The sequence below is a fragment of the Onychostoma macrolepis genome, chromosome 05, assembly GCF_012432095.1.
Source record: "Onychostoma macrolepis isolate SWU-2019 chromosome 05, ASM1243209v1, whole genome shotgun sequence".
NCBI classification, from domain to species: Eukaryota; Metazoa; Chordata; class Actinopteri; order Cypriniformes; family Cyprinidae; genus Onychostoma; species Onychostoma macrolepis.
The window spans coordinates 14520356-14547269 of record NC_081159.1 but is presented as its reverse complement, the minus strand read 5'-3'; the positions used below and the strand labels follow the sequence as shown (position 1 = coordinate 14547269).

At 37.6% G+C, this 26914-nt stretch overlaps 1 protein-coding gene across 3 annotated transcripts in view; it reads left to right on the top strand.

Annotated features, from left to right (window-relative positions):
- The window catches only part of bmp2k (BMP2 inducible kinase), a 37523-nt gene that overhangs the window by 5417 nt on the left and 5192 nt on the right, over positions 1 to 26914 (top strand). For 2 of the 3 annotated variants that reach the window (XM_058774768.1, XM_058774766.1), the window contains exons 2-15: positions 14401 to 14519; positions 14610 to 14715; positions 15717 to 15859; positions 17050 to 17171; positions 17864 to 17945; positions 18837 to 18969; positions 19471 to 19574; positions 19667 to 19746; positions 19838 to 19986; positions 20085 to 20287; positions 21596 to 21724; positions 22823 to 22983; positions 24058 to 24215; positions 24394 to 24513. In XM_058774768.1, coding sequence (XP_058630751.1) covers positions 14401 to 14519; positions 14610 to 14715; positions 15717 to 15859; positions 17050 to 17171; positions 17864 to 17945; positions 18837 to 18969; positions 19471 to 19574; positions 19667 to 19746; positions 19838 to 19986; positions 20085 to 20287; positions 21596 to 21724; positions 22823 to 22983; positions 24058 to 24215; positions 24394 to 24513 — 1809 coding nt within the window. The remainder of the gene's footprint in view (positions 1 to 14400; positions 14520 to 14609; positions 14716 to 15716; positions 15860 to 17049; positions 17172 to 17863; positions 17946 to 18836; positions 18970 to 19470; positions 19575 to 19666; positions 19747 to 19837; positions 19987 to 20084; positions 20288 to 21595; positions 21725 to 22822; positions 22984 to 24057; positions 24216 to 24393; positions 24514 to 26914) is intronic. The other variant, XM_058774767.1, reaches the window with a different exon arrangement.

The following is a 26914-nucleotide window of genomic DNA, read 5'->3' as shown; positions in this document are numbered from 1 at the left end:
CATCAGAGTTTGATTAAAAATTTGGTAATAAATAATAATTTAAAATAAATAAATTAAAAAATGAAATGCATACATTCACAACAAAACCAATCATCGTTGTGGTGTCTACACCTAACCAGATATGCCCTGAATTAAAATTCATTTAGCGCTTGTAAAATGACCTCTTTCCAGGCCTCGTCCCTGCTCTGTATTTCTTTACTGGTTGCTTGCTGTGTCTCTTTCAGCAGATGAATGTTATATTATGTTTTGTCACCTCCCCTTTGTTAAATCTGTGTCATCTTCAGATGACACAACAATTAGCACAGTCCTCTAGTGGCAGTGTGCCAGTGAATGAAAGCATTCATTCAAAGGAACCTGCCAAGATGAAGTTTTGAAACCAGGGACTCTATATGCAGGCAAGGCACACAGTGCCCCCTTTCCCTATTAAATCACCTTTTGCTAAATTCTGTAAATCTAATAGAAATGATCCAAACTTGTATAAAACTTCTTTGGGTCCTGGCCTCATAGGTGCAAGCTGACTTTCTGCCAGTGGCACTTTTGAGAGATGACAAAGGCATGCTTGTCAGATTTTCCACACTGTTCTGTGAGGACACATTTCTGCCTTTAACATTTCAGCTGTACCACACACACATGCAGTTCTTTACACTGCTTTGAGAAAATAGGTCACTCAAGCTTTTTGAGTAAGAGTAGGGTTGGCATCTCACACCGTGTGTTGGCACAAAAGAGTTCCTTAAGCAATTCTCTGTCAAAACACTAGTACTCTAAGATTATCTAACTGTGATTTAGCTCTAATCCCTTTGTCTAAATCAGTATGTTGCTGGTTGCATGTGGTGAATGGTCTTTGGCAACTGTTTTGTGTTTTGTCTGGCATCTGACCAGATCCACTTGTCATCCTGAACAATGCAGACTGTTTAGACGGCAGAGTGAGACTGCAAACTTATTATATAGATGTCTTTTAGATTTGATTTATATTAATGGTTGGTGAGAGGATGAGGAGTTGTAGCAGACAAGTGTCCTACCAGAAAGTAAATGAACCGTTAATATGCACCTCAAATTTTTATTAAACGCTAAACGGTTATTCTCTCTTTCTGGTATGTTCTATGACAAAATTTCCACAAGATGGACAAGTGGTTTTAAAAATAGAGGTTGCATGCCTGTTATGCATTGCATGGGGTGTGTACTTGTTGATGTCATGATTTTGAAGCTCTTCTCTGGAATGCGGGAGCAAATGATCACACATTCCTAAAGGAAGAAAGAGCAACAGAGAGTGCATGAGAGACTCCCTTGTATCTAAACAGTAAGGCGATATTGAGAGAAACACTTGTCCCTGTGGACTTACTGAACTGTTATTCACGAGTCTCTAATTTGTTTGAAAGTATGCTTCCAGTCCACCTTTATTTTAATAATGATTAAATATGATTGTGGCATATAGCTGGGAAGTAGTTGATCAGTGTTGTATGAAGTTAAGTACTAATCTGTTGACCACTTTTGCCTCGTTTACACTGTTAGTTAAATGTGACCAATTCCGAATTTTTTAAATTTATTTATTTATTTTTGCTCATGTGACACAGTTCAGATGTGTTCTATGACCGTGTAAACAGGAAAAAAATTTCGAGATCAGTTCTAGGTCTTATTCATATGTGGAAATAAATCAGATATAAATCATATGTGCCAATGTGACTGCTATGTAAACAGGCAAATGGGATTTTCTGAGGCATTGTGTTCTGTACGTCATTAAAACTGACAATTTGGTACTTTAAAATCCGTGTAAAGTGATATTAAAATATGTGTTCTGAGTTTGTCACACAACAGAAAAATGTGTTATTAACCACCCAGCCAAATTTGAATGATAAAAAAACCCGCCAAGTAACTAAAATAAGTTATCAAAATCTTTGAAAAATAAGCAGGACTCTCTGCTCTCAAACGCTGGGGGCGTGTCCGCTGGCGGCACTGAAACCACGCCCACTCGCTGGAAAGCGGCCGTCTCTCTCAACTGTCAAATACCGCTACAACCTGAATGGATGCTGATGCTACCTCTAGTAGTTTAATTGGATTTATACAGCCATACATGTTTGAGCGTGCAAGTTCGTTATTTAATTGTAGACGTTGTACAGTGCCGCAGTAAGTTGAAACCTTCTCGTCTGGTCTTCAGCATGGTCTTCAAGGCGAGAGCGGCTCATGGTTGCCTAGCAACGGCAAACACCACGAGAGCACAAGCTCCAGTGCGCTTTGAAAGAAGAGAAACCGGTACAGCTCGCGTTTCCATGCGTTTTTAGATCCGAATTGTGAACGCTCCATGTTTTTAAATTGTATGTATTCTGCCACATATTGATGTGTCTGGGCTAAGACCCGGGTATCCATTCACCCTAGAACCGTCCCTGCCTAGAATCTGTATATCTAACATCACAGACATTCAAAAAGATGAACTAAGAACTTGACCTCTCAACTAAGTTATTATAGTGTTAGGGGCGGGGCCACGCTCGGTGGCTCCATTGCGTCATCGAGCCACCATTTTAGCCCCGCCCAATAAATCCTGAACACAGAATTGGTGAAAAACTGTTTAACGGTTTAACTCCACAATTCAGTACTACATAGTTCAGAGACTTTGTAATGTGTTTCAGCAATACATTTCTAACATTTGTAATGTGTTTAGAAACAATTCTCAGAATTCTCTTTACACGGACTTTAATGTCATATTATTCACAGGAGGAAGCACGTGTGGAAGTCCACAGGGCTACTTTAGCACTGTTGCCGTGGGTTGTTTTTCATGTCTGCAGTTTGAAGCGACCCCAATAACATGATATTTAGCCCCTGCAATGTGAATTGTATTGGAGAACCTCGCCAAAAATGTGTATTTTACCCTCCGAAACGTGACTTTTGCTGGGGGACTCCCCTCGAAAGTGATTGGGCTAGTTTTGAGTAGAAATTGGGTGGGTCTTGTTTGCGAAAACCTGACAACCCTAGGCAGTAAATGACAGCAACACAGGAAACATGGAGGAGATATGGAGATATACACGTATGTAAACAAATGAACCGCATATGGGTTACAACTGAAAGAATGTGTAAACAGACGGTCAAAAAAATCAGATTTAGGCAGCAAATCAGAATTGGGCATCAAGACCTGCAGTGTAAACAAGACCTTTGTTGATTAGGTCAGGCTGAATAGTCATTTGTTGCCTGTGTTTTTAAGCATTTTTTCAATGTAAACTAGATGGAACAGTCTGTTTCATATGACTGTTGCAAAACATCTTGCTGTCTTTTCACCATCGCAATTCAAAAGTACTGTGACATTTGTGTTTATTTGTTTGTTTGTTTATTTATTTATTTTTTTTTACTTGACTTGTGACCTGAGGCTGCATTCTGGACCATTTTGCTGTGGAGTATATGCTGTTTTAGAGTACAGATACATTTTAAAAGCCCCTTAATTCTTGGCCTAAGGATGTGGATTTGCATGATTTCGCAAAAATGCTTCTCTTTATAAAATGTTTCTTTTTTTTATTTAATTAAAAGATTTAAAAGATTTTTATTTAATATAGGGTCAGGTATTTTTACTTATGGATAACAAAGTGAATTATTTATTTCCTACCTGCTAATGTTAAAAGGAAATAGTTGTGCTAGCACAGAGCTCAGGTTAGAGGCCAAGGATAAAATCAGCTCTAGGCCTACATATTTGACTATTTGGTTTTGTTTCTTTACATTGAACGCAAAAATATTTAGTATAGTAGAAGGTCAGCTTTTAAATTAAGAGTCTTATAAAATTGCTCAGAGAAAATATTTTTTTACTGGTAATGGATAAATTTAGCTGAATGACATTACTCTAGGGGGTACGTTTCTGCTAAAAATATGCAGCACTTTTAAGTGAACGTTTTGTTGTAATCAAGTCTGTGAGAGAGAAAATGAAGACCATCTGTAAAGTTCCAAAAAAGAATGAGAAGTCAACCCCATGTTGCCATCAAGGAGGTTGTTGCAAAGTGCAGAATGTCTAAGCTTCTCACCAAAAGCAGACATGTCTCTATTTTTAGAAGGTCAGCCTGTACCAGAGATAAATTTGTGAGCATCATTGTGGTGTAACTTGAAGGACTCAAGTGAAACTGATTAGGCAGTGTTCTTTAACAGATATTTGTGAGCTGCATGTGGGTCATTGGTGTTTATGAAAGATTCCTCTGTTAAAATAAGATATGACTTCCAGACCTGGGGGATGTCAAGCAGATGTGAAAAGAGAAAAAAAGACAACAGGAGAACTGCTGTATTCCAGTGGCATAAATTAATGTTATAAATGCATATTCAATTTTACTGAGCAGTTATAATCTACTTTGTTTCAGTGGTTGTTTGATTGTGGATGGCTCATCAAAAATCACCCTTTTATGCCATTCCAGAGCAGCGCATAAATATCAGATGTATATAAAATTGTCAACAACTGGAAATATTGATGTTTTTAAGCTATATTGCGCAGCTGTAATGTGGAGTCATCAGTATTTTCAGAGCTGTTGTATGGAATGACCTAGAACAAGCAGACAAATGTCCTCTGTTTGCCCTCTTATGCACAGCAGAATCAACATTTGTGATTGTCAGCATATCAGGCTGCTGGTGGGGGGGGGATTCCATTTCTGGCTCTATTACTGGAAAGGAGAAGAAGGTCTAAACTTGGGCTAGATCTGCAGGAACATCCCTGTGGACAATTCATTTGCTAGGATACTTATTGTTCCTCCGGATATTTGTATCCTCTAAATTCTTCTGATAGGATGGCATGTAGAAAAGTAATAAATAGTAAAAAAAAAAAATTTAACACCATGCCATTAATTCTGTGAAGTAGGCCATTTCTTTATGTAGTTTGTCTTGCTTTAAAATGTTTCATGATGTTCTATAAAATTACTATTACAAATATAATATTGTCAACACTTCAAAAGATAGTCTAAAGTTCTCTCTCTCTCTCACACACACACACACTCATGTATGCTCTCAAACCCTCACTGAGCCATGGGAAGTTTAGCTTTTTATTTGCATCCTGTTGGGTTTCATCCTGTTCATTTCTTCATTTCCATTCTGTTAAGTTTCATCCTGTTCATTTTCTTTCCTTCCATATAATTAAAGTGCCTGAGCTCCTTCAGAGCATATTTCTCAAAGTCTGATTTACCTTTGTTTAGAAATGCTTAAATGTGTTGGAATTTTAAAAAAAAGTTACGGAGTTAAAGGAACTGAATAATACAAATGCCCCAAGTGATTTCACCTGGTATTGCCACCAGACATTGAAGGGATATCTCAGGCAAAAATGAAAATTCTGTCATTACTCACCATCATGTTGTTCCAAACCCTTTAGACCTTTGTTCATCTTTGGAACACAATAAATTTTTTGATAAAATCTTGAGAGCAACTGCAATGTTCCCAGGTCCAGAAACGTAATAAGGACATTGGTAAAATAGTCTGTTTTTTTTTTTTTTAAAGCGATCCCCGGGTATTAAGACATGTATAGCTTAATATAACGTAAATAATGTCTCCTATTTAAATATGTAGTAAAAAAACAATTAAAATGTATGTCATTTAAAAAAATCGACATCATTTTTGGACAATGGGGGGCTCCATTATTTTATGTGCACAGTACATTCTGCGTCGATGTTGTGTGGCTTTTGGTTGTATTTACCGGTCGAAGGGCAACATGAGAAGCGACGTAAGACTTCACTGCTTTCCTAGCGATAAGAGGAGAAAAGAATTGGAAGATGCCTGTGGACGAATAAAACTTCCTAAAGATGCGCTTTTTTTTTTCTCCACTTTAGCCCTGATGCCTTTGAGTCTTTTAGTAGACCACAGCTACTGAAAAAGCTTACAATCAGCTGAGACAAGAAACGCTACCACCTGTAAGCTCTTTCAGTAGCTGTGGTTATCATACCAGTATTTTATTTTCCGAGTTGATTATTCAGAGTTGTGTTGTGGTAAAAATAGCAACAAGCAGCGGCAGTAGCTCACCGAGTGCAACCATTTTACATCATCAGAATAATGGCGCCCCCCATAGTCAAAAATATGTATAAAACGATGTGATTTTTATTTAATTTTTTTTAAGTAACATAAATCTTTAATGGGTTTTCTACTACATATTTCAGTAAGAGACATCATTTGTTATATTAAGCCATACAAGTCTCAATACCACAGGGATCCCTTTAAGGTAATTTAGAAAAACGTTTGGAGCATTTTGTTTGTTTGTTAAATATAAGTTTTTGTTTTTTAAAGTAACGACCAAGCGTCCAGCGCGGGTGTGTCTCACTCGTCCTTAAAAGTGAAGCTGTGGGTTCTTTGATCGCCCCCTGGTGGCTGGCTGCAGTACAGGTCATAAACCCCGCCCTCTCCATGTAAATGAATGGGACTTCAGTCAAAATAAAAAAATAAATTACACTTCCAATACAATTTTCTGAAATATGGTTTTGGTCATTTAAGATGGTTATCATGCTGATATATGTTCAATTGTTCGTTTTTGTGATACTTTTGAGTTTAGCTAGTAATTTGATGCTATAAAAACGGGGCGTGTCGTTATGGTTGATTGGGTCTGCGGGAGTTTGATTCCGCGGCTCCACCTCACGACTCTACTGCGCAGACTTGGGCTCCAAATGATGTCATTTACTCAAGATGGCAGTGGCCATACTGAGATGTATTCGCTTCACTTTTCTATAGTGGAAGGAAGCGGAGATGCATTGTCCATCTTTTTTTACAGTCTATGGTCCAGCGGCAGACAGTGAGCTGATCATAGCCTGTGTTTGATCAATTTAGCCTTCTCAAATCATCACGACTTGCCTAAAATAAAATCTTTATATATATATATATATATATTAGTGGTGGGCCGTTATCGGCGTTAACGTGCTGCGTTAACGTGAGACTCTTATCGGGCGATTAAAAAAAAATATTGCCGTTAATCTATTCTCAAAGTTGGGTTGGGAGCTGGGTCTATACTACGCAAGCTATGATGACTTTCACCTTGATATTTTAGCGTGGATGTATACCTAGCCGAATTGCACTGTAGGGGGCGAGAACGAGTCTTCGAACCTGTGTGTATGCGTGCTAACATGGATGCAGCTATGAAGCCGCCGGGTTTGCTTCAGGGAAAATTTATTTTTAAGAAGCTTCCCAATGGAAATCGGCAAGTCATTTCTGTCTCTACCTTACATGGTCGCGCTCTCTGTATTGCGCGCACAGCGGAGTTCCGCCCCGGTACACACACACAAACACACACACAAACGTAAGCGCACACACAAGTGAGCACACTCCCACTCCTATTTGTAAATATTAAGCCGCAAAAAGTCTATTTAAATATGACTTCTGTGTGTCTCTGTGTTAATGTATGGCGCAGACGCGCAGGTTTGTTCACTACTCATACAGAAGACCGCGTGACGCTTGCGGCGATATTAACGTCTGTCGTCTCACTAAATGAGGACATAAATACATGAACAACATCTCCAGAACTGCTCTGAGAGTCACTTCATGAGCATTCGAGCGTTTCATTTGAGAAAAACTATCCTCACGGCAACCCGTCAAAATAAAAGTTCGGTTTCACTTGAAGACATTGGGCAGAATGTAATAGGCTACTACTACTAAAACTATTAAAACCTTATCTTTAAGGAATAATCATACAATGTCTTCAATGTTATTATCAATATTAAATTCTTGATGACTGCTAGTTGTTTACTACTAGTAGTGAACTTATTCTGATCTACTTGGCAGAATTCAAATGAGCCATTTTAATCTAGATTAATTCCAAGATTACAGTGAGATTAATCTAGATTAAAAAAAATAATCTATGCCCACCACTAGTGTGTGTGTGTGTGTGTGTATATGTGTGTGTATGTATGTGTGTATATATGTGTATATATTTAAACGTTAAACCTATAGTTTGTGCGGAGTAAGCTAAAGCGCGCTTTACCGGACATGGAGGTGCCAGCGTGATCACTTGCGGTTTTTTTCAGTGGAAACAATTTAAAATAGGCTAATCCGTAATTTTTGCTCATAAAGGTAAGAGTAATACATAATTTGGAACTGTAAAGGGTCTACTTTTATTTGTGTGCGTTCACAATATCAACAAAACGTTGTGCTTTTATAAAATAAAGAAAACAAACATGATGCGCTTTCTGCCGTCTCGGTCTTAAAAAGGAGCGCTTCACAAAAATGAACTGAAACTCAGTGAATACATGCCTCACAGACATGACAAATATATCTATAGAAAGCTTTAAATTACTACATAATGAAATAAAACAAATCGAAAACAAAAACTCTTTCATTATAATCATAATCCGTAAAGATGCACTTCTCTCTAAAGGCGAGTCTGAGGAGACTGCAACTTCTTCCTTGCGAAACGGACTCAGAAAACACTAGTTTATAGTAAATTATTCAAATATCTCCTTACTATTTCCCCCTGACACATTCATGGTAATTACTTTTGCTGGGGCTTTGCGGCAAGCTTTAGTCTATTGTGTGCATTTGAACTCTTGAACAGAACTCTTCTGCTTCGCTGAAGGCACTTGTGCTCGCTGCTGCTGCTGGCGGGACACTAAACACTGTCAAGACGCTCTTGACTGTCGCGGTAGCACGGTCTTGTGGTGTTTCCACCAGCGTGGCAAATTTTTTTTTCATCACTAATTGATGGATGCCTAAAATATAAAAATAAGGAGAAGCCTTAAACAGTCCCGAGGCCTGGCCCGTGTTTGAACTGTGACGTGAAAATTGGCCTGAAACCCGGCCCTAGGGGTGTAAAAAAGTTGGGGCCCATCGGCCCCAGGCTGAAATGCAGGGTTCTAGTACAGAGGTTCTCAACCACCGGGTCGCGACCCACTACTGGGCCGTATAAGAACTGCTACCGGGTCGCAAAAATGTTCTGGGAAAATGTGTAGCCTATAGATATGATCATATGACGCACTGTTATTTATTGCGCGTTAATGATTGTTCTTATTCTGTATTTTCGTTGTATGCGATTTGATTATGGAGTAACAGTTTGACAATTTCATGCTAAATTAGTTAATGATAGATTGCTCTGAACTGTCATAGTCTATATTAGGGGTTAAACGGAGTGCAGTTGATCTGTGATTCGTTCAGACCCGACCCCACTGTTCAGCACGCATGTTATTTTGAGATTAATTTGCCAGTTTACATGTGCAAGCAATTTTAAAAACCACAAGAAGAAACGAAAGAGAACTCAATTCGTTACTCACATGCTGTTCTCACACACAGCCAAAGTGCGCACAAGCATAGAGACATGTGTCAGACAGCGCGGAAATACCGAGTTGATTCCTCTTTTGTGTCTCCCTGCATTTAAGGTACTGACCCGTTCTGTAAAGTCGTGTTATTTATATGCAGACTGATGAGAACGGGTTGAACCCTGCACGGTGCTTGAATTTATTTCTATTTCAATTTGTTTCTTGCTCATCTGAAAAATCATCTGATCTGTGACTCAAAAGCCTAGGTCCGCAAGAATATTATCAAAACGTTACCGGTCTGTGGTGTAAAAAAGGTTGGAGACCCCTGCTCTAGTATACGTGCAGCATCAGCAGTTTTCTAAATTGCATTGTATAATTTCAAAATTAAGCAACAACAGTCTGGTCTGACCTTAGCTTTGTGAAACCATACTACATAAAACATCTGCACAAAAAAACAAAAAACACAGCAAATGTGCTGAATGAGAACGCAGATTCAGGTGACGCTTATGGAACAACAGCCATACAGCTTTTCCTTGGTTACCACCGTAAACAAAGCAGCACTGTGATTTCAAACACTGCTTTAATATGCATCATGCAGAGGCGATATAAAAGAAAATACCATCAAAATTTTTCTGAAGACAGTCAGTTCCCCTTAGATATACATCCATGTAAACCCCAACCCCTGATGTATCGCGATTCGTTTAACATCTCAGCTGACTTGAATCGTCACACATTTGTATCGATTTTCAAACGGCTCGGGGTGCATCGTTGCATCCCCATAAAAGAGAGAAAGTTAAACCAGTGGCCTGATTTAAACCACTGGCCTACACCATATGTGCACCATCAGCAGGCATCAACACCACTCACACTGCCGCCTGCCTCTTCATGAGCCTTCGGTGAGGAAACAGAGGCTGCTTTTGCACAGGTGACGGCTGTTTTGTGTGTATGTTTTTTGATATCCCTCAGATTAACGAACTGTGTAATCGGCCTCTTGCTACTGTTCTAGATCACAGGAAGAAATAACTGACAATTATGTCAGAATAGCACCTGACCTATATCAGTAATAATCCAGTGTAATTTAGGCCAGTCATCAGTGTTACGAGTATGGTTTTATGGCATGACTACACTTCCTGCTTCTCATTAAAACAGCCTGCTTACACATGTCTTGTCATGTTATTCAAGACACTTTCTGTTAGTGTCAGTGTATTTTATTATCCTGCTTACAAGATTGCTGTGTGTCTGTCTGTAGTTCACCCAATGATGACAATTCGGTGATCATTTACTCACCCTTAAGTCATGAAACCTGAATGACTTTCTTCAGCAGAACAATAAAGAAGATATTTCGGATAATGCAACGAAAATCAATGAGGTCCAAAACAACACTGTCCAGACCCCAGTGACCAAAAACATTTTTCAAAACATCTTTTGTTTCTCACAGAAAAAAAGTCAGTCATACGGGTTCTGAATGACACGAGGTGAATCACATAATTGTCATTTCTGGGTGAAGACTATGTTTGTGTGCATTTCTGCACATCTGGAGCCACTTGGGTTTAGTGATGTGAAGCATGTTAGTGTGAGACTGAACTGTGTTTTATCTTTATTAGTCATCAGCAGCGTGCATCTACTTCCCTTGCTCAATGACAGGGTGAACCCTGACACACTTTCTGAGCTGTGTGTGAGCTCTTTATGCTTGTGCGCTTTGTTCATTCTTTGTGCTTGAATATGGTTAGTGGTACTGTTTTGGGGTGTCACACTATATTGGCAGCTCATTGTTAATAGGCAGTAGAGGTCGACCGATTCATCGGTTTTGCCGATTAATCGGCACCGATAGTTGATTGCCACAACTACCGGGTATCGGCAGAAGGGTCTGCTGGCATTATACAGTACGCGATTGGCCTCTAGAGGCAGAAATCACTGACAGCACGTGTTTATTTTGACACGTGACGCTGCACAGAGCGGGAAACTCCAGACTCTCATTTAAATACAGCCGACAGAAAAGCCTGCCGCGGAACAGAGCGCCATTCACATAGTTTTCTATTAAATTACATTATATTTGTCCCAAATCGTTGTGAATGTATAATGACTTCACCCTAGGCTATAAATTATGTATTGTGCATTTTTCAGCAAAACGTTTGTCTTTCTGTGGCTCTAATAAAGTCTGTATGCTTCATATAGAGAGCTGTAATACAGATTGCGCGTTCTCTTTCCGCTTGCTCTGTTTTTTTTTAAACACCGAACTTCAAACTCATTTATGCCACATTGTTCATTCTTGAAGCAAACTTATGTCCGTTTGATGATTAAATAAATTGTTTTAGACCGCCACTTGATTTGAACGCAAAGCGTTTGGTGTGTGTGTGTGTGTGATACCTCTGAGTTCTCCTAGACGCAGCGCTGCGCTTTTGCCCAGTGTGTGACTAACTTTTTTTTTTTTTTTTTTTTGATTAGATAATGTGTTAAAAGTGTTAAAATAGAAGCAAATAAAGTGTGTGAGTACACGTACAATATCCATATGTATGTAATTTTAATGCTATGGCCTTGTGTAGATATTTAAAGATGGCCATCTTTAAGCGTGATTGTTGAAATTAAATGGTAATACTTAACAAGAGTCCATTCGTAGCATTAATGAAAACTGTAGAAGTATTGTTCCTTGTTAGAGTGTTTTCATTTCAACATTCACTATTAGCTACTAATAACTTTAATGATCAGCATAGTAAATACTATTAATATTTTTATTCATTTACAAAGTATGGTTCAGTACTGTTGCTGCTTTTTTTTTTAATAGTAAAGCACTAGCTCTCTTTCAGTATCCATTTTGAAAACTATCGGCTGATTAATCTGTATCGACCAGTGTGGTCCAACCTAGCTATCAGTATCGGTAAAATCCATTATCGGTCGACCTCTAATAGGCAGTCACTAGTTTGAACTCTTCCTTCATATTTACGTAGCCTGAAATGATCTCATATCTTTTTTTAAATGGAAGAATGAGAGATTTTGCTCAGAGCTCTGTAGAAGTACAAGTGAGCACAAAATATTACTCAATGCAAAATATCAAATCAATGCAAATGAGCATAAAAGACAACTTAAAAAATTTTTATTGATCCCAAACTTTTGAATGGTAGTGTATATCCTTGTGAAACAGATTATCGAAAAAGATAAAAATGTACGATGGGGACTTGGTTTTATCCATTGTTGTTGATTGGATGGAGGCAGAAATTAATTTAAGCTCGTGGTCGAGTGGACTAAACAATTTGAGAAGTCCGGCATACATCAAGTGAGACGTCTGCCATTTCGAAATATTAAGTTAATGTCTTGATTTCAAAATAAGGCCCAAAAAAAACATGCAGGGATAAATATTTTTTAATAAAATCAACCAGATGTATTTACAAAATAGATGAGGTGAATTTGCATTTTATGCTTGCTTTAATATAAAATCTTTAAGTATATTCCAAGTTTTTGTGTTGGGATTTCTCTGCAACACTGTTTTTCTCCACCTCTTCAAGGTCCTGATTAGTGGGTCTCCATACGAATACATTTTCAATTCAGGGCAGCTAAACAAGCATGAGTTTGTTAGGCAACAAGTGCAGCATTGTGGGTCCTCCTTTGTGTCAGGCTCTCTCTTTCTGTGGACCGCTCCGTGACTCAGCATGCTGTTAATGAGAAAAGGCTTGCCAGTCATACGTTGCCAGGATTCATTCACCCTGGAACTGATGGGAGAAGTGTTGCGGAGGCATGGCGGCCTTCTTTGCTGCATGTTGGTTCAGAGCTCCTCGCCACTGTGTAGGCAGTCAATACTCACATTCATTGAGTTTTGCTGAAGCACAGAGACTTAAGCCAGGTGGCTAGATATTAAAATGTGGGTTTTTTTTTTACTTATTGCCCTTATTACTTTTAACGAGGAACATTTTTTACATTTAAATTCACTCTGGAGACTGCTGTTGTTGGCCCATCTGGAATCAATTTATTAACCCTCATTGTTTTTCACAGTTTACTGCGTCTTCCATGTTCCTTTATTGCCTTTTTAGTATCTCTGTGACCTTTACGTGAACTTAACAGTTTTTTCTCAAACAAAGATGGTTCACGGCTTCAGAGGGGTTAGAATTTAGCACACAAGTTATGTGAAGTTGTGAACTAATTTTATGGAAGTTTTAAGTTGTTTTTTTTCTTCATGTTTGGAGCTTGACAGCCCTATTATGGGGGAGGAGGAGAACACTGTCCTTTTTTATGTTCCACAGAAGAAAGCCAATGATACGAGTCTGGAACAATATTGAGTAAATATGTCAGAATTTCATTTTCAGGTGAACCAACCTTATAAGGTTGTCTTTCTCCTGAGGCCAACTTTGCACACAGGCGACTGCCAACAGTGAGCCAATCCCTAACTTGGCTTAAGACGGCCTCTTTTCTATTATATTTTCCTCCTGAAAATGCATTTCATGTATTGAGCAACTGAGAGGACCCTTGCTGGCAGGACATTTTGAGCTCTCTCTCATACCTGCGTTAAACATGAACGAGAGTCACGGAAGGTCACACAGATGATCCCTGAACTCATCTCGGGTTGATACAAAGTTCAACCTCTTCTGTCCATTAAACCTCCAATTTTAGATGAGAGAAAAAGAAAACTAAAGCAGAATGAAAGAACTCCATTACAAAAAGTGTCTTCCATGTTCTTCCAAATGAGACGTGGGCAGTAGTAATGGGTTTTAAATTGTTCATTTCCAACTCTCATTCATGGTGCACAGTGCTACCCACAACTCTCTCTGTTTAAATGGCAATGCTGTTGCTGTGGGTGATATCAACCATTTTACTTTTCATCACTATTTCTCCAAATCCTCACCCTTTAAAGACATTCAGTAAACCCAAAAATGAAACGTGTTCATATTTTATTGTTTTATTTTGTTTTATAAATAAAATTATATAAATGTGTAAAAATGTAAGTAATGAGAGTAATGAAGCAATGTTGCAAGCTTGATAAATAATTATCATTATATCAGCATGAAGTGTCATTTTTATTGTTTACTGTTTAATGTCAGAACTCCCCTGAACTTCCTCTTTGAATTACTTTGTTGGGAAACTCAAATGTGTGTATTTATGTGTGTGCAACTGTCTCTTGCAAAGTGGATGTAAAGAGTTCTCAGTTTCAATTGCTTAACGTTTATCACTGGTCAAATGTATGGCGATCACTGACCTAATAAACATCTGAACTAACTTTCTGTATTTGTGTTTGTGTATCCAGGAGGTTTCTCCATGGTGTTTCTGGCCCGCACACACAGTGGAGTAAGATGTGCCCTGAAAAGGATGTATGTGAACAATGTCCACGATCTGAACATATTCAAGCGGGAGATCACAATCATGGTGAGGATGTTTTTTTTTTACATCAATACATCAATTTAGTACATCAATACATCACATTTAAAAAAAAAAATGTTTTATATGTCCCTCTAGAAAGAGTTGTCGGGCCACAAGAACATTGTGCGGTATCTGGACTCAACCACCAATGCAGTTGGAGACAGTGTATGGGAGGTTCTGATTCTGATGGAGTATTGCAAAGGTAATGGGGCTTTAAACCAAACTATGTTCTAAACATTATGCACTCTAAACATTATCTCTGTGATTTTTAAAATTCCTGAAATACAAGCTCATACTTGCATCACAGTATGTTCCTCTGACTGTAAAAACATTTGTTGTTTGACTTTATAATCTTAAAGTGAAATACTTTGACAAAGGGAACAACTTGAACTGTGCAGCTGTAAATATGAACAAATAAATAAATATTTATACTTGTATACTTTTTTTAGAGGCAGCTGTTTTAAAGAACTGTTAACAGAACTTAACATCCTGAATTTCCAGTATTTCTGACTAAGAGCCAGTACTTGGTTTGCAGTTTAACTAGTACATTGCATTGAGGCCTTGAATTTATCTGGTTTCTGCAGCCAACTGACTTGCAGCCAATTGATCCAACTGTTACTATTGTTCAAAAAAACTAAAACTATTACATTTACATTTAATCAGTTAGCAGATGCTTTTATCCAAAGCAAATTATAAATGAGGACAATAGAAGCAATCAAGCCAACAAAAGAGCAACAATATATAAGTGCTGTGAAAAATCCTGGTTAGTCAAATGCTTTACATGTAGCAAAGTTTTTGTTTTATAATAAATAAGAAAACAAGTAGATAGAATAGAGAATGCTAGTGTTAGAGGGTGAAGATAAAAAATAAAAATAAATAAAAAGAAAACAAGTAGATGGAATAGAAATGAAATAAATACATTTCCATTTATTTATTTTTTTCATGAATTTTTGCTCATTCACAAGATTAATACTTTTTTTTTTTTTTTAACCTCATTCAAAATATGAATAAATACTGTACTAGTATTTAAATAATACTGAAATAACATTGAACAAATCTGGATTTAATGGATTATCTCAAGCCTTTGGTTTTCCTTTCCCCTCCAATCTCATGATATCCCTAATCTGGTCCTGCTTTGTTTGTTGACTGAATTAATGTGTATGTGTAATGTGTACGTGTAATGTGAATTAATTTGCCATCTAGCTGGTCAGGTGGTGAAGCAGATGAACCAACGGCTGCATGTAGGATTCACAGAAGTGGAGGTGCTCAACATATTCTGTGATGCCTGTGAAGCTGTTGCCAGACTCCACCAGTGTAAAACTCCAATTATTCACAGGGACCTAAAGGTACAGTACAGAAAATGCTTTAGTAAGACAACTACAGGATATTTCTAAGCAATGACAATATAAATGATTTGCCTGCAGTTTATTCCCAACCATTTAACTCGTTCATTAAAGTTGTGAAGCTTTAGACACACATACAGACCTGTGGTGTTTTTTGTTTGTGTGATTTCATAAATTTGGGAAATCACTCTTTTCTCTAACTGTATTTGCCTAGCTGAAAAGGTAAATTGAGGACACTCCTTGACAATTTAGGAAACCATGTGCTGACTGTTCCAGTTTAACACAGTAATACTACACATGATCTCCCAAACCAATTACTCTGCTCACAAACATTAATGGCAAGCATTAGCAAAAGACAGGCATGCTATGCTGTGTCTGAAAAACAGCAGATCTTGAAAGAAGCAAAGCCGCCCTTTTTTGGCAGAAAAGTGTGGGAACAGGCCAGTGGTGCCATTCAAATGAACACTTTTTCCCACCAGTCAAAACTAATCAGAGTCTAAAATAATTGGGAAATTATTGAACACTGATGTGGAAGAAATTTGTTTACTCATTTGTCATAGAGGGATTTCCTCATGCAGGGCTGTTGTTTTTCATATAACATAGGGAGATAAGGACCCCTGGTTGTCAAGAGCCAAAAAAGATATTAATGTACTGTAATAGTCAATTCAAGTCTACTAAAGACATACTATTTGTGTGGAAAGTTTTGGTTGATGTTTTTGTTAAAATATTATTTTGCAGTATAACCATGTTGACAAATATAATGTGTAGGATCTCATTATTGTCCCCTTCTCTCCAAGAAGCATGTATGTTTTCTAAACACTTAATCAAGATGTTCCAAATTGACTAGTTGTAACCGGTTTACTTCCTCTTATGTATTTAAAGCGTTAACCCATTTAATCCCATGGGTTACATTTGTGACATTTAGCTTGAAGGTTCTAAAAGGAGTTGATGTATTTTTACACATTGTCAATTATAAAGAGTGCTGACTGTTTTTAATTTAGATATTTTGTAGGTGTAAGTATCAAATTCATGACTTTTAAAAATGGCTGTGTATAATGTAATATAATGTGTATAACGTGTATATATAAAGTACTTCATTAAATTTCCATCTTCCTCTGTCACTTGAATGTTAGCGGTTGGACGTAGTAACAAAGATCACCAACAGGCGTGTGTGTGTGTGTGTGTTTTGACAGGTAGAAAACATCCTCTTAAATGACCAGGGAAACTACGTCTTGTGCGACTTTGGAAGTGCCACACACAAAGTTCTTCTTCCACATAAAGATGGAATAAGTGCGGTGGAGGATGAGATCAAGAAGTAAGAATTTCTACTGAACTGTGTGGAGCTGAAACGCAACAGGAATTTACAAATAGTACTTTTGTGTGTGTGTGTGTGTGTGTGTGTGAGTGTTGTATGTTTTACTTGCACTGTTTATATAGTTTAGGAAAACATCAAGCACTATTACTGCTTAATATTACATGGTTCTCTGGACTACTTGTTCAAGAAACATTTCTTATCAAAGTTGAAATAGTTAGTACTGATTAATATTTTCATGAAAACATGATACATTTTTTCAGGATTCTTTACTAAATAGAACAGCAGAGCAGCATTTATTTGAAATAAAGAATCTTGTAACATTGTAAATGTCTTTATTTTCAATTGAATGTGTTCTTGCTGAACAGTATTAAATTCTTGGGGAGAAACCCCGCTGGTCCAGACTTAGTAGTGTGTATGAGAGAATGCTATGCATTGTTGTTTTATAGAGTGTCACACTTATGCATATCGTAGTGGACAAAATAACAGAATATGAGCGTTGCCTCAGAGTAGCAGTGGATTTGCTCTGTTGTGAAGCTCATTGGTGGATCAAATTTTTCTTTTGTCCATGTAATCTTGAGGAATTTACAAAATGTTTTAAGCTTACCTACATGGTGTAATTTCTTGTTCCTAGTTCTGGCGGCAGAAAATTAAGGCTTTAAAACCTTGCATTATTTTCATTCTTCTCTGCTTAGGTACACGACTCTGTCATACCGTGCCCCAGAGATGATTAACTTGTACCAAGGGAAAGCCATCACCACAAAGGCTGATATCTGGGTAGGCACTGAACACAAACATGCACACACACATTCTCCCAGACTCTCTCTCCCTCATCCCCACCCACTCATTCTCTTTTATTTCCCTCTTTTTCACTCTATTTCATGTCATTCTCCAGCACATTGCACGAGCTGGTTTGGTCAGACTGACACAGCAGACACAGATGCCAAACCGGTTTCCTCCATAAATGAGGCCTCTCAGGGGTGTGCTTTACAGCCATCCTTGAAATCCTGGCTTTGTTTCAAAATTGATCCTTTTGTTGATGTTTTGCTTTGTCATGAAAAATCAAGGCATGTATCAGGGTGCGGTGGTGTAGAAATGAGTAGATTTAGTTTTTTCAGTACTGTACCAAGACATTTTTACAAGAGCTGAGGAGCAGTGTTATGTGCATGTGTGCCTGATGGAAAGCAGTAAAGAAAAGAGCTTCCTGATTTCTGGCAGTGTTGTAAAAACAGAAATGAGGGCCTCATGAAGGCATACTTCCTCTTTATCATGCTGTGAAAGGTAGCTTAGCCTCATTTCACTGCTCTTTCTTCCAAACAAATGCTGGACAGAACCAAAAAGAAACTGTCTACCCATAGTTCCATGATAGTCCTTCAATAGAAAAGTCTCATTGTGCTAAATTTCACCAGTGCAAATGGTTGCACTTCATGGTCATCGTGTCAGAACTTGCTCTGGTAGGAAGAGGAAATGTATGACAATACTTCCTGCCCATTTGCTGCATCTGAAAATAGAAAGAATTCTCAGAATTCATCTCACACAACATAGAGCAGCTGTCAGCCGTTATAAGTGTTGTCACTGTGCAGTGTTTTCTTATTAGAGCAATGAAACCTGATGTATTGAATGTTCTTGTGTGGAATTACAGTTTCTTGTTTTCTCTCTCTTTCCCAGGCACTTGGATGCTTGTTGTACAAGCTGTGTTTCTTCACACTTCCATTTGGGGAAAGTCAAGTTGCCATATGTGATGGAACCTTTGCTGTTCCGGACGGTTCAAAATTCTCCTTGAAGTTGCACTGTTTAATCAGTAAGCAGCTTTCAGATATCCCCAAGAGATTTCAAATTATTTTGTGGAAGATTGTGTACTTTGAGTGTGTACACAAGGACTGTGGTGGAGTTTTGATATTAAGTTAGACAATAGCTCCACCCTCTGGTTGTAAAGAGGTACTGGACAATTGTATCCCAGCTCCTCTTCAAGAGATAGTTCACCCAAAAATGACAATTCTCATCATTTTCTCACCCTCGTGTCATTCCAAACCCATATGACTATGACTTGCCCGTATAATGGAAGTCACTAGTGGCCAAACTGTTGGTTACCGACATTCCCTTTTGTGATCCACCGAAGAAAGTAAATCATACATGACTATGAGTAAATGACAGAACATTTTTGTGTGAACTATCCTTTTATTTTAGATATGAATGACTGAATGTTCTTTTTTTTTTGGGTAAGCTTCTCCTAAAAGCGTACTTTTGTACATTGTACATTAGCACCCTTAACTAACCTGATAACTGTCTTTTTCCCCCCCAGGATACATGTTGGAGCCTGATCAAGAAAAAAGACCTGACATCTATCAGGTTTCTTACTTTGCCTTTCGGTTAGTTGGAAAGGAGTGTCCAGTGCCAAATCTTTTTGTAAGTTACCTCTCACAATTTAATTGTTGAATTTAAAGTTTTGATTCAGAATTATAAATGATTAATAAGTGTTTTTGTTTTTTGCCACACAGAACTCTCCTCTTCCCACCTCATTGCCAGATCCCCTTACTGCTAGTGATATTGCTGCTAAAAAGAGCCTGACAAAAGCCAGGTAACATTTTAGTGCTTTGTATGTGACTTTCAGATTGTTTGAATCCAACTAACCATTTGAGTATCCTATTTTCACCTTATGTTTTCATTAGAATAACCGATTCGGTTGGACCAACAGAAACGTCAATTGCACCCAGACAAAGACCCAAAGCTGCAAATAGTAATGTTTTGCCTTTGTCCACCTCTGTAACTCCTGTGAAAATGACTGTATCCTCAGGTACGGTTAGCAACGGCCAGAAAGGTGAGCATTATTATATACATTTTCTTAAATACGGTCTGTGTTCTTTTTTTTTCGCTTTGGAGACATTAGCTTTGACTGTATATGTGTGCTTGTCTCAGCTTCTGGAAACGGGCAGCAGTCGGCTGCACAGATGCCGAACAGCAGTCAGCAGAACAGAGTGTTACAGCAGCTGCAGCCTGGAGACCTACGACTGCAACAACTTCATCATCATCAACAACAACAACAACAGCAGCAGCAGCAGCAGCACAATATACACCATCAACAGCAAGTCACTGCACAGCAGCTACAGTACATGCAACAGGTAATTAGTGGCTCAGGGGGTCAAGACCAATGTGAAGCAGCTTTTGGCCCTTAAGTTGAAACTAATTTCTTGCAGGTCTTTGAAAATGATCATATTTAGGCACAATGTGTGTATAGTGAATTTTTATATGGCTCAGTTAAATAATTGAGGAAAGTCCCAGTGGCATTAATAGTTTGTGTGTGTGTGCGTGTGTGTTAGAGCGTGATCTGTTGTGACAGTCAGTTGGTTCTTCTTTGGATTGATCATTGTCATCGGTTTATGAGCACATGACTACATTACAACAATAAACAACCTTGAATATGGTGGAACTGTTTACATTCACTTTTAGGTGCCTATACAAGTAACCCGGTGATGATATTATTATTTTCATATTAAATATTATATTTTAATCATTATTTTATATTTTTAATGTTTCATTTTTAAGGAATGACTTGAGAATTTAATAAGTATTACATTTATAAATTAAGATCTGTGACCTATAATGCAATCTGTAAATCCACAGTAATTCATTTGCCAATATTATCTCTTGGCATTGCAGCTCTACTCACACAGGTGGCGCTGTGTGCTTTTAATTTGACTATTAATGCACAGCTGCTGGTTCTCTGATTAATCATACAGATCTCTTCTTCTGTGATGTACAATTGAGCGAAACAGATCATCTATGAAGAAGAAAATGTGGAGTGGGGAATTGTTTGCTATCCATTGGTTGTTGATCAGATATGGCAGATCTGAATGTGAGCTTAGAGTTTAAGATGATTAAATCATTGAAGAAGTCTGGCATATGTCACCACAAACAAGTCCGTCATTTCACAGGAATGTCAAGTTATGACATTTTATTTTATTTTTTAATTAATTAATTTTATTTTTATTTTTTTAATTAGGAGTGATGGAGCATGGATGAATTGTTCACATTAAGATCAATAACATAACATGCATTTAGAAAATGTAGCATTTTCAAAAGAAATTCAAATTACCAGCAATATTAAAGGATTGACACAGACAACAAACATCAAAAAAACAAACAACAGTAAACTGCATCACCCTTTTGTCAGGCCAGTGCTCTTCCTACTAGCAAAGAAATTGGCGGTTCTGTCATGAACTGCAGTGTTATCACTCTGTGTAAACAACATGTTAAATGTCTTGTTGTCTAGAGTTGAAGCCCGCTACCCTGAATTTTAAATGCACTTTATGCGATGGTAAATGATAAACCTTATGACAATACTGTTACTAAACATATTAAGAAGCATAAATTAAACTCCCACGCTCATCACGACTGTCCACTGACATTACTCTCTCTCTTTTTCACAGTATCATCAGGCCATGCAGCAGAGCCTTCAGATGCAGCAGCAGCAGCAGCATATGCTTCAGCAGCAGATGATGATACAGCAGCCCATATATCAATCCCAGCAGCAACAGCAGACTCACTACACTGCCCTGGTGAGACGTCTCATACACCTGGAGCATTAGTGGCAGGGCCATTTGTTTACTTTTTAAATAGGAGAATTTTAAATGGATGCAGTTCTAATAAAGGAGAGATTTATAAATGAATGTTGTGAAGACATGTAAAATGCGTTCAGAGGCATGGTGCTGCTTGTAAATGTAAATTTAGCCACTGTGTGTATGTCAGTAGGTTATGTTGTATATTGTATTTAATTAATCATTTTTCCTGAAAGTCTGAAATTAGACTGTCTTTGCCTTAAATACTCATTTGGCCCCACTAACTGAAGCAGTCTTCTGTGCCAAACTGTTTCTCTATCCAAGTGAATGTCGCCCAATCATAACCGTCAATAATTCCTTTGAATTGTATTTACGCTAAAACGGGAAATGTTGTTAACTGACTTTCGCTAAATACATAATGTTAAGGCGGCGCAATTTTTAGCTCATTTTCCACCGAATGGTTACCATCTGTTTAATTTCAGATGCAATCTGCTCCATGCAAAACCATCAGGGGATTGAATGGGGTGGTGAAATCGACCGATTCTCTGTGTTAAATCGTAACATATGAGGCAATTACACTGTAGGGAAATTCGAAGGCCTCTGTGGCGCTCTTTCTGTCTGTGTGTCTCTTTCTATTTCCCTGAGTCATCAATGCCATTTTGTATAGGAAAAGCACACTTTTCTCTGTGTTAAACAAAAGTTAAGGAAGGGATGATGCACAGTGTTCTATTTAGTCATTATCACAAAATACCCAGGATGACCAGGTCTTGTTACCCTGAAGGGTTTTATAATATGCAATACTGCATATTATATCTTGCTTATTACAAATCTACTCGCAAATTAATAAATAATAATGGAAATTGAAGTGAAATATCGTTTTGATTTTCTTGCAGTTTTTTTGTAGATCCATTGCATCGTATAACTTCAAACATTCAGCCTAGCAACACAATAGATGCTGCTGTGTGATACAAGAGACACGAAAGTAGCACCATTATGTTGTCAGACTAAAAATCTAAAGATTTATGAGCATTAGCACACCCCAGCAGCCATGGTTAAAACCTGCAGCAGTTTACTAAATTGAGTTTATTTGCCTTACAGATGCATCAGTACCAGCAGGCCTTTGTTCAGCAGCAGCAGCAGCAGCAATGTGCTCCAGTCCAACAGGTGCCCTATATCTCCCCTCTGGAGTTCCAGACCCCACTGGGCTCCTATAACCCTGCAGGACCTTCTCCAGTAGAGACACCCTTCACTAACATCAGGCAAGCACTTTGGACATTATTACTGATGTCCTTCTCCATAGTCAGTCAGTCACACTGAGTGAAAATTACTTTGTCACATTGCTGTTGTCATAGAATTTCACAGTAGAGTGTACACTGCCATTCAAAAATATGGGGTTGGTAAGATTTTTTAATGTTTCCTTTTTTTTATTTTTATGATTATTTTTTTTATAGGTTATGCTTACCCAGGATACTTTTTTTTTTTTTTTTTAAATCAAAAACACAGAAAAATTGTAGTATTCTGAAATATTATTACACTTAATAAAAATAAGTTTAGTATTTTAATATACTTTAAAATATAATTTATTCCTGTGATGGCAAAGCTGAATTTCCAGCAGCCATTACTCCAGCCTTCAGTGTCACACGATCCTTCACAAATCATTCTAATATGCTGATTTGGATTATCAATGTTGAAAATGGTTGTTTAATGTTTTGTGGAAACAAATAGAATTCTAAATCTTTATTTGAATTCTAAATCTTTTGTAACATTTATAAATGTCTGTTACTGTCACTTTTGATCAATTTACTAGCCTATATTATAACTAAATAAAAGCATTGATTTCTATATCTTACTGACCCTCTTTTGAACAGTAGTGTATACCCATCTAATTTTTCACATTAGAACGGCTGTGGCCATTTGTACATTTTAATGTGTCTGGCTTCCGGTGTCATTCGCTTCCAGTTACTTTTAGCTGTTATGCTGCTTGGAAACTGCAAACTAGTATTTTTTTTACCATATTATTTTAATGTATTATCTTAATTATAAATACACACTGATTTGTAGAGCATTCAATTTTACTGTTTACTGCACTTCGATATTCTTCTCGTTATTTCCCCATAGTGGCTAATGAATCGCAAGTCTTGCACATTCACAGTAAACGGCTTACTTAAGTGTTGAAAAATAAGGAGAATACAGAGTAGTTTGAATAGCACTGTTACACACACAAAGAACCTTTGTTATACAGTGCAAGTCATCAAAAGTGAACAGTGCTGTGTATATATTGACTCATTAACGTATATCTCTCTTAATTTCTGATTTTTTTCTTTCTATTGTAGTAGAAACCCAGTGTCCACTGTGGATGTCATGAGCCCTTCTCCCCAGACTGTCAATAGCCCTCCTGATATGTCTGGTTGGAACCCATTTGGAGAAGACAATTTCTCCAAACTCACAGAAGAGGAGCTTCTCGATCGAGAGTTCGACCTTCTAAGAGCAAGCAAGTGTCTCTGTTTCTTTTTGTGTCTCTGTTCCTTGGAGTCCGTTTTAGAATTGCATCCAGACGTCCATCCTATTGTAGTACTCTATTCTACACCCTCTCCAGCAGAGGGCATACACATCCTGATTTATTCTTACACTAACAATTTCTATGTGTCCGCCACACTTCTTGCCCACAGAAAAGCCGGTAGAGCGATCTGTCAGTGTGGAGGCCAGCAGCATAGACAGACAGCAGCCGGTACTGCAGCCCTCTCTCCCTGAGGATCCATTTGGCTCTGTGCCCTTCCTGGCCAACGCAGGCAAGTTCTAGCAGCCAGCTCTCAAAGGATCCTCACCAAAGTTCCCTGTTTACCGTCCTCCTCCTCTCTCCTCATATCTGTGCTCCCCTATTCCTGCTCTTCCCGACCCCTTTCTGTCTCTCTGCTCGCTGGATGTGGCCGCTCTACACCACATATCACTGTCATATCTGGAGTCGGGAGACAAACAAAATCAATGTTACAGTTTTTTCCTTAAACTACTTTAAATGCATACATTTAGACAGTTACAATCTTGTCATTACTTAAACTCTGTATGTCTTAGAAAACCATTTTTGTTTTTATTTCTCACTGTTCATAAGGAGTAGATGAGAGAGAAATTTGATAAAACACTAAATATCTGATACATGCATAGGTTTAGATATTATATATATAGATAGATAGCCCCTCCCCAACAGGCTGGAAATAGTAAATAGTAAGTGCAAGCATAGAAATAGAGAGAATTTGCAGATTTAAAAAAATGTATATGTATCATTTGGAACTATAAGCGATAATAAGAAATGTAGACTTAAGGTTTTTTTTTTTTTTTAATTCTTGGGATTTATACTTCACAAAACCACAGCTTTATAGCACCTCCATGCTTGTTGCTGGTGCCTTGAGTTTTTATTTTTTGTTTTTTTTATCCCTGCTGTTATTATTTGTTGTTTTTCAAGCTTTAACTTTTTGTCTTTGCACTTGCAATATTATAGTAGTAAATTTGTGCTATGCTCTTTTCACATCTGCCTTTTTAAACAGCATTTTAATAAGTTTAGTTTTAATCAAATAGTTTGAGGTAACTCCTATATGGTGGTGCAGTTCCACTGCAGTATGTATAAGTGAACTGTACTCTGGACATTTTGTCAGTTTAGATTTTTTATTTTTTTTGCTCAGGAATCAGGACTAAATTTTTTTTTTTCAACATGTTTATATTATGCAGAGCAGAAAAGTGTTTTTCCATTAGTTGGAAAAGAAAATGCACAAGTTTAAGGGAAATTTCTGTCTTTTTTCTATTATTTTGGCATTTCCTTTTTTTTTTTTTTTTTGTCAAAGGCATCTAGTTGGCATGATAGAATAGATTTTCATATTCTTGAGCAACCTAATTTTTTCTTTTTTCTTTACTTCAGAGCTACATTTGTGCTTGATAGCAAGTTGTTGATAGAAACAGTGAGTGCCAGAAGTTCTCAGGTACAATTTCTATGGACCTCAAACCATAGAAAATTTGCAGCGATCCTCATATTCACTTTGTTTATTTGTAAACATGCCAATTTTTCATGGAGTTGAACACAAGTCTCTCTCCTCCAGTGTTGGCTTTAAATTCCTCATTGAGACTTGTTTTTCCTTTCTGTAATTTACTGTGAAGATACTTTAAGTTGCCAATTTGGGGAACATTGGCAGGTTAACTTGGAGTGAGGTAAGCCGAATAATCAGAAACTGAGAAAAAAGAGTTGGCAGCCCTTTTTTTCTTTCTTTTGCATAATGTGTTTTATTATTATGTAGCCTATGCTAGAACTCTTTTCTGGTCACAGATGATGTTTTCCATAGAAAACGCTATGTCTAAGAATGTATGAGCCTTTTTACATGTTAACACTGGTTGTCACACCACAGACACATCACATCATTTGTTGCTGTCTCATTCATAATGGCAGCATTGAGCCTTAATTAATGGATTCATTGTCAGCACATGCATTTAGAGGTACTTGCTCAGTGCATTTAGTAATAGTTTACATGAAGGGCTTACCATAATGTTTACCGAACTTTTATTTTCACAACGGTAAGTTGACCATAATGTTTAGTGAATTCGTGTTCTGGATTCCTAATTTTATGTACTCAATCATCTCATCACCCACTCAAGTTACTTTGCTTTATCAGAACATGTCTGTTAACATTTTATGTTTTCTTTTTAAAGTTTAATGTGTTTGTAACCATTCTGTGTTAGATAAAGACAGCCATTTTCAGAGACATCTTGACTGAGTGGGATATTGGTGGACAGTTAAAACTGACAGACTTGTGAATACAACTTGTAAAAGTCTTTAGAGCCATATTGTGAACTATTGTGCAAGTGTAAGCAGAACAGTTGTTGAGGATGACTGACTAAACCCACTTGCATATAAATTGGAGTTATAGGTTACTTTTGTTTTTAGTCTTTCTTTTTAAATTTTGTTGACGCTAATACTAAAAGTGCACAGGTGACATTTTATCCTATAACAGCTTTCATTTCAAGCCTTATGTTGCCTGAGAGATCATGGTACAAGAGTCTTAGCTGTGTAACACACTGTTTATGTTGCATATGTTCCTATAGATGACAGAGGTTCATAGCTCCTCCATTCCTCAGTGACTTCTCATCTGTACATACATGCATACATACAGCATCAGTTGCATAAGCTGTTAATGTTCAGTATCCAATTGA